Source organism: Astyanax mexicanus, chromosome 4 (genome assembly GCF_023375975.1).
Source record: "Astyanax mexicanus isolate ESR-SI-001 chromosome 4, AstMex3_surface, whole genome shotgun sequence".
Classification (NCBI taxonomy): Eukaryota; Metazoa; Chordata; class Actinopteri; order Characiformes; family Acestrorhamphidae; genus Astyanax; species Astyanax mexicanus.
Window position 1 is genome coordinate 43,891,401 of NC_064411.1, and position 11,667 is coordinate 43,903,067.

The 11,667-nt window shown below is 34.8% G+C and overlaps 2 protein-coding genes across 2 annotated transcripts in view; both read left to right on the forward strand.

The window, feature by feature from the left end:
* Window positions 1-4,602, forward strand: part of LOC103027673 (tyrosine-protein kinase receptor UFO) — a 62,979-nt gene extending 58,377 nt beyond the window's left edge. The window contains exon 20 of the mRNA XM_022679062.2: window positions 943-4,602. Within this exon, the coding sequence (XP_022534783.2) occupies window positions 943-1,399 (457 nt within the window). The 3' untranslated portion in view covers window positions 1,400-4,602. The remainder of the gene's footprint in view (window positions 1-942) is intronic.
* Window positions 4,603-7,522: 2,920 nt separating this feature from the next.
* LOC111194455 (phospholipase A and acyltransferase 2-like) lies at window positions 7,523-11,251 on the forward strand. The gene is made up of 4 exons (XM_022678579.2): window positions 7,523-7,680; window positions 7,797-7,917; window positions 10,143-10,444; window positions 10,536-11,251. Exons 1-4 carry the CDS (start codon window positions 7,663-7,665, stop codon window positions 10,623-10,625), a joined length of 531 nt encoding a protein of 176 aa, XP_022534300.2. The 5' UTR covers window positions 7,523-7,662; the 3' UTR covers window positions 10,626-11,251.
* Window positions 11,252-11,667: the final 416 nt, after the last annotated feature.

The following is an 11,667-nucleotide window of genomic DNA, read 5'->3' on the forward strand; positions in this document are numbered from 1 at the left end:
ATCACTTCAAACAGCAGTGAGCTTATTGCACAAATTTTAGAACATGACCACCACTGACCTAATATGAGTTAATGGGCATAATTTCTCTCTCTCTCTCTCTCTCTCTCTCTGTCTTTCTCTCTTTCTCATCCTTCTGTCTCACTACATCCCTTCTCGTTCAGTCTCTCTCTCTCTCTCGATATTTTGTCGCATAAATATAACACAAAAATGTGATCACAGATTAGCACACAAATTTAAATACATTTTTGTCTGTAGGAATTAATAGGGTTATATATCTAAGACCTTGATTTGATTTTCTTTTTGTTTTGTTCTAAATTGTTTTAGAAAAAAACAATGAATGAAATAATTTTTATATTTATATATGTGGTGCAATTCATATATTTGAGGAATTTAACATTTTACAATATAATTATAATATTACAAGTAATAGTAATAAGTGAAAAGACACAATAATTAGCATAAAATTATGTTTTCTTGATGAGCAAAAAATTAATACATGTAGGTATTACGAATATATAAACATTTTTATGTTTCCTTAGTAAATAAAAAAAAATATATTTGTTTGTTTTATTTAACAAGCATGACAAAAATTAATTTAAACACTACTTACAGCATAATTCTGATATTATTAAATTAAGTTTGAGATGTAGAAATATTTAGCAACTAAAATTATTCAGCTAAGGTGGTAAAAAAAAACATTTTTGGTGTTCGTATGAATGTGTGAAAAGATGGAATAATTTATACCGAAAACTAAAATACAGTGGTTAAAAAAATGTCAAAATGAATTAAAATCTATGAAAAAAATGCTTCTCTCTCTGTTTAAAATCGTCCTGAGAGAAAAAAAAAAGTGCACCCTCAATCTGTATATATTGAATTTTGAGTTAAGGTAGTTTTTAATAATTTCTCTTAGTGTAACTTTAAATTTTCTCTTTCTCGCTGCAGATATTCCTTGATGTTCTCCTGCTGGCTGCTGAGTCCCAAAGACCGGCCGAGCTTTGAGATGCTGCGCTGCGAGCTGGAGAAAGCCCTGGACGAGCTGCCTGACCCTCAGGACCCTGACGAGATTCTCTACGTCAACATGGAGGAGTCTTCAGGCGAGCTGGGAGCGGTGGGAGGCCGGGATCCCGGCATGGGGGGTCTCTGTCCCCTGGGGGCCCTGAAGGGCACAGACACTGAGGCTACTGTAGAGATTCACCCTCCGAACCGATACGTCATCTGCCCTCAGCACGAGAGCCAGCGACTGCTCAGCGCGGAATCGCTAGAGAGCCTGAACCTGTCAGGCTCCACCCCCACACTTTTACTACAACCGTCCTCACGCTCCACCCCCGTGCCCCCTGCGGAGATCCAGCCCCCCGAGGAGAGAGACGTGTCCGGGGGGAAGCGATTACCCTGGCAGTGATGCTGGGACCATGCTAGAACTTACAGAGGCTAGAAAACCATGTTGGCGCTGTACTGCCTCTTGTGGAGAGATTAGGTATTGACCCTGTCCTTCTGCCCTTTGCACATCCCCTCCACACTCAGTGGTGGAGCCACACACACTTTGCCACACACTCCCCCTGACATTCCATGTTGTATTTTTAGGGATTTGTAAATATTATAGACCAAAAGCTTTTACTCATATATGATTTTTGATGATTATTGGTTATAATATAGGGAGAAAATAGATTAGCACAGTTTTCTATGAGCTCCATACCCCTGATGAGTTGAAATATAGTAAAAATGTATGGTTGTATATATGACTGAACATCATGACTCCTCCCACACACATCATGACCCCTCCCACACACTTCCACTGCAGCATAATGAGCCTAAGTGGGTTAAAACCTGGTTAAAGACAGTCGGCATTATCGTTTGAGCAGTAGATAAAAGGCCAAGCCAAAGCCTACACACCGAACACACAGAACATTTTGTTGTTTTGTTGTCTGCTGATTCTCGGTAGTGCAAAGTAATATGTAAAATAAGGTACTTTACAGGTACATTTTTGTGGGCGGGATTAAATCACTCATATATACACAGTCAGTGGGACTTGTTTGGGAAGCATTTCAGAGTAAAAGTACTCATCCAAGATCAGAATCGACTGATTTAATTCAGTGGACCTTCAGCATTCGTCCTCTGAGAAGTTATATTTAGTAAAATATGGGTCAGTAGTCCACTACAACATACAAATACACACATACACACATTTATCTTTCTACATAATGTGTTTGTGAAAGTCATGCTGCATTCCATTTACTTCATAAGTTGGATGACGGAGCTAGGAATGACACCACACCGTTAAAAATGCAGATAATTGTACACATTATAAGAAACATTTCTGACATATCCAACAGTTTACAGCTAAACACTGTGTATCACAATACATTGATACAAATTGAGTTGTATGCTAATCAAACAAAAATATGGCCCCCTTTTTATGCCCCATGTTATCATTGTTAGCACTACCAGATGAAAACACATTACACAGTATTTTGTACATCCAAACACCACGAAAACATATCCACAGAAATTGGATAGTACAGTGTGTGTATGAATGATTTAATAATACAAACAGACAGATGTGCAGTACAGCCAAAAGTAATTAAATAAAAGATTTTTATATAAATAATTTATATTATTGTGTAATAAAAGATGATTCCAGGTGTAGCATTTCAATTTGTACGCTGTGCGTGCTGTGAGCCCACAACATGCAGTTAAAGGTGCTCTCAATAGGCAAGGTAAAGTTTATTATATAGCACCTTTCATACACAATAGTCATTCAAAGTGCTGTACAATTGAGAAAATACAAAGAGAAGTCAAATTACAAAAACGCGTAACAATAAAAATGGAAATAAAACAATAAAATAAGAATAAAGCATGGATAAAACATGATTCAGACTTCATTGAAACAAAGAGAAATCAAATTAAAAACATGAAAAATAATTATTGTAATTTAAGAAAATAGTTTAAGAACAATGTTAAAAGGAAATGAAAAAAAGTAAATAAAATACAAGACATTATAATTAAAATAATATTCAAGCAATGAAAAATTAAGAACAAAAAGCAATACTAACACTGTGCAAAGCAGAGCAAGTTACACAGTGTGGAAAGTGCAGCTAAACAGATAGAAGTGAAACAGACCATAATTAGCCAGAAAAAATAAGAAATCCATTATACAGATAGTGGAAATGTTAGGAGTGGCCAAATTAACAGTTTGGTACATTCTGGAGGAAAAAGAGTGCAGTGGTGAGATACAAGTGGAGAATCAAAAAGTCCTGAACTTCCACAGAAGACAACAGTAGAAGTAGAAAAGAAAAACATTCACAACTCTCCAGGAAGGAGGTGTATCAGTAATACAGATAATACAGAGAATAATACAGAGAATGAAGAAACAAATGTTCTGTAGATAAATGGTTGTAATTTCTAAACACTTCATAGGATATTTTTGTTCAGCCTCTTGAGTCAAAATTGAAAGTTTACACTTCAACCACATCTCATTTATTTCCATTCAAATCCGGTGTGGTGGCATGCAGAGCCCAAATCATTAAGATTGTGTCACTGTATGAATATTTTGGCCTAGCTGTACTTGGAACTTCAGTTCAGTTCAGATGGAATGCAGCATTACTTAATAGATCAGTCATAATTAGTCACACAACCATATTCAATAAAGTACATCAGATCAGTGTTCTTCAGACAAGCTAGTTAGCCTGATGCTAGCTTAGATAAACACACATGAATCACACATGCATTAGCAACAAACTCAGGTGGTACTAAAACTCTCCAAACATGGAGAGTCTCAGCTTTTCCTCTCGCCAGCCTATCACTGCCATTCTAGATTAGAATCAAGGCGCTTGTTGGCTAAAAGACTTGGTCAAGTCAAGTCACCAAGCTTTACGATTTTTTTTTTTTTTTTTTTACAGTTTTTGATATATATGTAATAGAGAATTTTCAAGTTTGGCCTTCTGGAGACTGTTCAGCTCAACCTATCCGTCCACAAATAGTTGAGACAACTTGAAGCACTTCTGTTTAAATGATTTAAAAAAATAACAGCAAAAGGGAAATAAATGCAAGGCCTAGTTTGTTGGAGAAATCTAAGTTAGAAAGTGTGAATTGGGTAAACTACCGTAGCTCAGTCAAAATACACTGCTGATTATCCGTCACTCTACCTGACTGTCTGTCTATCAGTAGAACAGAGGCATTCTGGATGGTTAACCCGTAACCATCCCGTATTGAAAAAGGTACAATATTTCTAAACAGGTCACCTCAGTTAAGAAAAGGTTGCCGCTGTCCTCAGTCTGATCTGAGACCAGTTCTATGGTTTCTGTAACAGCAGTTAATAGTGAGAGTAAGCTGGGTGCCAAATCAGCCTCAGAAGGCCAGAAGGCGAAACATGGCGGGACACACCGGGCCTCTGCTGTTCCGCAGAGCCGCGACTTAAGCACAGTATTACTTGTTGTTGTTGTTGTTGTTTTTTTGGTTTAGTTTCGTTTTTTTGTATATATATATATATATGGACTCTTTGCACTAATCATTTTCTACTTTCATCTTTTGTGTTTTTATTTATTTTTTTGCTTATACAAATGTTGAAATTGTAATTTCATGCTAGAGGTCTGCACTCCCGCGGGAGTCCCGCGGGACCCGCGGGACCCGTCAGAATATGTTGCGGCGCGGGACAAAACTGAATTGTTATTGGCGGGAGCGGTAATTTAATCAATACAGGCCATGCGGGAGCGGGACCACATTAACATGTGGTCCCGCTCCCGCAAATTGATAAATAGTTAAGAAAATTATAATAATCACGCTATGATTCCCATGCAAGCAACAAAAAAACACAAGAAAAATCTCTCGGAGGATGGACACACACACACACATTTTCAGCATCTCCAGCAGGCGTGTGCAGAGGAGGGGGGGGGGGGGGGGGGAGGGGGGTGTGTAATTTAAAGGACGACATTTACTATACTGGTGCAAAATAATAATAATAATAATAATAATAACAATAATAATAATAATAACAATAACATTGTTATTGTTATTATTATTATTGTTATTATTATTATTATTATTATTATTATTATTATTAATAATAATAATACAAATATTAATTAAACTAATTGAATTTAATTTTATATATTTTTACATTTATTATTTTATATAATATAGATCCACTTCTAATCCACTTCTAGGATTCTTGATGCACCTGATGGCATGTGTTTGGACTGCGAACTGAATTGCTGTTTTAATAAATACATATGTAAATTTGAAGCACTAAATGTAATTAATTCAATTCATATTAGGACTGCGGGACGGGAGCGGCGGGAATGTGTATGTGGCGGGCGGGAGCGGGATTAAAAGAAGTGATTTTTTTGCGGGAGCGGGCGGGAGCGGGACAAAAAGACGCGGGAGCGGGCGGGAGCGGGTTTAAAAAAACAGTCCCGCGCAGACCTCTATTTCATGCTAAAAGTGAAAGTTTTGATTAAGAAGATCTGAAAAATTGCTAATCAAAAGGCCAAGATTTTGACATATATTTTAAAGCTAAGAAGAAAACAGTTGATAAAAATAGTGATGGGGATAAAAATAGGGATGTCTAGACATGATCCGAGTTCCTTTCACTTTCCATTCAAGTGTCCATTTTTCAGTTGTAAGTTTTTTTACATTTGCACAAATTAGGTGGATGGAAAACCCAATAATGAAGCAGATAAAAAAAGAGTTAAAAAAAAGTGGATCAGGCCTTAAAATTAAAATGTGACTGGATCAGTCCCATTCATTACATCAGATCTAGACATCCCTATAAAAAAACTTTATCATCCATGATTTTCTTCTCAATGTTTTTGCCACCTTTATCATCTTAATACACCTTCCAAAACAACAGCTTTCGTAATTCTGTGGTACAGGATGGAAAGACTATCAATGGTACTGTCTTGAATATTGATTTTACATTTGTTTTTTTTACCATTTTAAATGTTTTTTAAATGTTTATGTATGATGAATGTTGATATTCAAACTTGGCTTAATCTTGAATTTTATTATTCAAACTTCAGTTTTATTAGATCAAAGAAAAAAAAATTATGTTTGTAAGAGATTTGATGTTTGCTGGAGATTACATGTCAGAAGGTACATTATTCTGCCCATGAATGTCTTTCATTTCTCTTTTTTTTTTTTTGGACAAATGCAGCCGCCCTATAACATTTTAGTTTTTTTTTGTTAGATCGTTTCAACCTAAATACGACGGTTTCAGTGCTCTGAAGAACTTTGGGATCATTTTGCGGTGATAATATTTCTATTTTTTTTAAGTCATCGCCTGTTGCACATCTTGTGGTACAGAACTGTTCCATCCCTCCATCCATCCATATGTGAAGTTCACACATTGAAGTGCCTTGGGAATGCCAGTATTTTGACTATAATGATGGCACTGTTGTAACGTACACATGTGTAGCATTAGATTCATACAGTTTTTCTAGATAGCATTAATGTCACTATTATGACTTTTTTGGAAAGATTTTGATACGCTTTTATATGAAATAAATGCTGCCTGCACAATTCTTATATCTCCGTTTAAGGTGTGTGTATTTTATTTACTACAACAGTAGTCTGGTATGAAATCTGGTTAAAAAAAAGCATGCGTAAGATTACTTTTAAAACGTGCATTGTGATACTTTACTGTATTTCTTTCTGATGACTTCTTAATTCTACTTCTTACATTTTCACACAATTTTCTGTATGTATCTGAGTAGTGCACAATAGGCTCCCATAGCATGGCATAAGCTTTTCCCCTTTTACATTTACTTTTGTATTTTAAGCAGTTTTGAAACCAGTACTTTTACACTTTTACTTGAGTAACAAGCTAGAGTTGATATTTCAACTTCTACAGAAGTATTTTGTAGAAGTTATAGAAGTATATATATATATACTATACAGCTCCGGAAAAAACAAAGACACCACTTAAAAATGATGAGTTTCTTTGATTTGACCAAATTGAAAACCTCTGGAATATAATCAAGTGGAAGATGGATGATCACAAGCCATCAAACCAAACTGAACTGCTTGAATTTTTACACCAGGAGTGGCATAAAGTTATCAAAAAGCAGTGTGTAAGACTGGTGGAGGAGGACATAATTAACTGTAATTAAAAACCAGGTTTATTCCACCAAATATTGATTTCTGAACTCTTATAACTCTAATGAATATGAACCTGTTTTCTTTGCACTATTTGAAGTCTAAAAGATCTGCATCTTTTTTGTTATTTTAGCCATTTCTCATTATCTGCAAATAAATGCTTTAAATGACAATATTTTTATTTGAAATGTGGGAGAAATGTTGTCTGTAGTCATAATTGTGAAATCGTCTGAAACCTTTGGACGTGACAAATCCAAAAACCTCTGCAAAAACCTAACAGACAACTCTGTTTTCAAACTGAACATATTAGAATTTGAATGGGTGCTTCCATTTATTAGCATGTTCTGCCCCCTCTCCAGTCAGAAATCCTCCTGCTTTCAGTGTAAAATAATAATGTAATGACTGCTGCTTTATGAAACATAAGTATAATCAGGGTCAACATTAAAGTCTTCTGTAAAAGTTTTCTGCTCTGTTTACAGCTCAGTTGCATAATAACTATGTTTTATTACCAGCAGGGATCCAAAGTTAAAGGTTAAATGCAGTTACTGTTTCCAGCTTTAAAAGGAAAGTGAAATGGAGCGTTCTGCTGAGGTAGGCCCTGTTCTGTTTATCTGCTCTGGATAAACTTTTGTTATTATTTATATCCTGTGAGCTCACGTAACTGACTTTTACTCACTTTAAATCTGTGCTTTGCTTTTTACTGGCAGATAAAAGATGTTGTTCTTTATGGCCGGTTTGGAGACTTGATTGAATTCTCGTATCCTATTGGCTTCTCTCACTGGGGCATGTATGAAGGAGATGGCCATGTGGTGCACTTTGCAGTAGGAGGTAACTTTTTTATTGATGATTAGACAGAGTGTCCACAACATACACTAATATGAGACAGGAACTTGTCCTATGTCCTTTGACTTTTGTCTTATGTTCTGTAACTTTTGTCCTATGACTTTTGTCCTATGTCATATGACTTTGTCCTATGTCCTATGAGTTCTTTCTCATGTCCTATGACTTTTCTCCTAGGTCCTGTGACTTTTGTCCTATATCATATGACTTTTGACGTTTCCTAAAAGCTAATAGTCACTAATGAGCATTTGATATTTACTTTCTAGAAACTTGATGCTTTTTAGAGATCAGTTTATTCAGTTTTCTGATCACTAAACTATTCACAGAATTTTTGATCTGGGTGCTCAAACCTTTGTTTGAATCCTTTTTGATATGCCAAAAGTTATGGGACAACAGTATTTAAATTGATTATTAAGTTTTACATCAGGGTAGAGCTCAGAATCTCTGCCCGAACATGAAAATAGTCTGTGACATCGGCATATTTTTTAAAATGCTATATTTATTTTATATAAAGCCATGGCATGATTATCATAATATATCCAAGTAACAAATCAAAACGTTTAAATAAATGTTGCCCAAGTACTTTAAATATTATAATCATGCAGTTCTGGGACTCACGCACACATGAGCTTCTCTACTTGTCTGCATTTGATTTGCAGCGCGGTGTGTAGCTGTTCTTTAAAAAAATAACATAGGTCTATGCTTCTTCAGTTTCGCAATGTTAACTAACATCATTCTGAACAGATTTCACTCATTGAAACAGCCTTTAAAAAAAGCTCAGTTTTAACGCTCTACTCACAAAAAATATTGTGTTTAAAACGGGCTCAGACTCATAAATACAGTTTATGGGGCGGGGTGGGCCGGGCTTAAGCAGAACGAGAAACAAGGAAGATACATGGGTTAATATGATGCTACATTATTTAAGTAAATTATATAAGTTATTTAATTTTTTAAGTAAAATCTACTGTGATAGAGCAGCTAAAATAGACTTCAGAGAGCTTTAGTGTTACAAAGTGACACAATTTAAAGATGACAATACAATACATTACAAAATTATTCAGAAGTTGTCCTAAATTTAAAGTTCTATGTGTGGAAAGTTCTATGGTGTTCCTTTGCAAATGCTCACTGAACAACTTGAAAGGGTTGATTTCAATACAAAATTATACAACTTTCCTAAAACGACATGAGTTAAATTATTAGGATGTTAAGAAATATGTTAAATTAATTAATGTTATTAAAAAAAGTTATGTTACCTTGCAGTGTATATGTTTTGTGGTATTATCTTGTAAGTAAGGCTGGATGGCTTCACTAGAGTGGGTACCAGATTGATGGGAAAAGTACAATATAATGTATTTTAAATAAATAGACTACTATGAAGTACATTTTAGTTTAATGTAATTCAATATACTTTAATACTTATTTCCAAATATACTTTTGTACATTTTTAGCAGAGTGTGTTAAGTAAATTAAATTATTTCATTTAAAAAATATAAAGTAAATTTGTAACACCTAAAATTGTAGTACAGTATATTAAAATATATTTTTATACCCAACGAGGTATACTAGAAGTTTGCTACCTACAAAAGACAGGAACATCAATTCTTACTACATTCCTAATATACCTGGTGTATAATAGTGATACTGTTGTAATATTCTTTAAATGTATTATAATTTTACTGTAAGCATATTTAAATATGGGGTTACATATAAGACGTAGTATGTTTAAGTACCGTATAAATGTCTTTCATACAAAATGATACAACTTTCCTAAAACAACATGAGTTAAATTATTAGGATGTTAATAAATATTTTTATTTTTTTTTTATTTAACCTTTATTTAACCAGGAAATCCCTTGAGATTAATATCTCTTTTTCGAGGAAGACCTGGATATGTAATATGTAATATGTAAAATATGTAAAATTCATTAATGTTGTGTGGTGTTATCTTGTAAGTGAGGCTGGTCTTCACTAGAGTGGGTACCAGATCGATGGGAACTTCTATTTCCAAAGTTTTGCGGGCATTTACCGTTCTTCAATACTGGAAATACATCATAGAAGGAAATACCACCCTGCTTGTTGCTAGAACAGACAAACAGACTGATTCGAATGGCAGAAATCATTCAGTGCAGGGTCATGCCAAAAGTCGCGGGATTAGTTGATATTAGTGATACTAGTTCTGTGTCATTGTGTGATTTTTTTTGTGACCCTTTTAGATGAAAGCGAGCTGCAGAGGAGGTTCCGGGTTCATGTGCTGCAGAAAGTCTTTCCCTCCTCCGGTAACATTCTTCTCGGGCAAACTATGATCCGGCGGGAGCAGCTCGCGCAGGTTCCAGTGCCTACAGGAGCTCGTATCAAGATCAGCAACAGCAGCCATGACTGCACAGCAAGTGCAGCTACAGATATGAGGAGGAGACTGTATGGCCTGCTGGGGGAAGTTCTGGAGTACAACCTGTTAACTCTGAACTGTGAACATTTTGCCACATTTGTGAGATATGGAGTGGCAGTGTGCAATCAGGTCAGTTATGCTCTTCCCTCAAGTTATTAAAAAAATAAAACTACTCACATGTGTAAAAATACAGTAAAATGTTCTTGTTATTGTGCTGCAGATTCCACTTCACAAAGACAAAGAGCAGAGGTCAGCAACAGCACTGTTCCAGGAGATTATAGCTAAGAAGACTGTGAGCACCAAGTTCTGAAAGCCCTGTATAATTTATGCAGCTTATATAATTCAATATTAGGATAAATATTAGAAATTATTATTAGTGTGATGAACTGCATAGAAATAAATGAGTTTTTTAATCAGAATACAGCAACTATTGGCCCTCAAAACTATAATGTTAATCATTATGTATGCAATGTAATGTAATGTAATTTTATATTTTTACTTGCATGCATTTGTCCATCCTGTCATGACAAGTTAGACAAGAAAATGAGTGAAAAATAGCATTTATTGGAAACGAGGTCCACCTAGACTGGCAAACATGATGTATTCTTCATGGTGACCTTGATCTGTTTTAAATATACCTTTTAATATTTTTATTACCCTTATGTTAATAATTGCTTAACATACAGCAAATGTCCCTTTAAAATAAAACAGGCTAAATGGATAATTGAACTGTCTAAATTATTTAAAAAAAATAAATGATGTGCATGTGGGCCCTCTGTGGGTTTATGATAGAATATTTCATGGTCCACAACCATGGTCACCAATTTTGGACCTATTTGTTCCACTTGAGCCCCTAAGTTTTAGTGGACACTGTTGGGAGGTAGAGTGTAATAAATATTCAATGTTGTCACGCTACCATCTAGTGTTCAGTTTAGTTTCCTGATGTCAGTTAAATGTCAGTTAAAATTAGCTTTCAAGAAGATGAGTTCTAAAAAAGATTCAAATATTTTAAGCAGGTGATTCCTAATAGTGTTAAGACTCATTTTATAACTCTGGTCCTCTCACAGACTCAAATTAAATTTCCAATATATTCGGGCCCTTTAAATATAAATTTTAATGATTTAATTATTTATTTTTTAAACTGTTTGGATTATTCTAAAGGGAAATTGCAATTAATGTACATATTTAAAAAGCACTATATTTTATATAAAAAAAAAAAAAAAAAAATCTCCGTCTCTAAAGTATTACCTTTGGTCATGGTCAGTATTTCTACTGTTCTGGTTAAATGCACAAATCATAAAGATTTAGAACAATGGGATATGTTTATTTTTTTCGTGTTTAAATAATCTTTT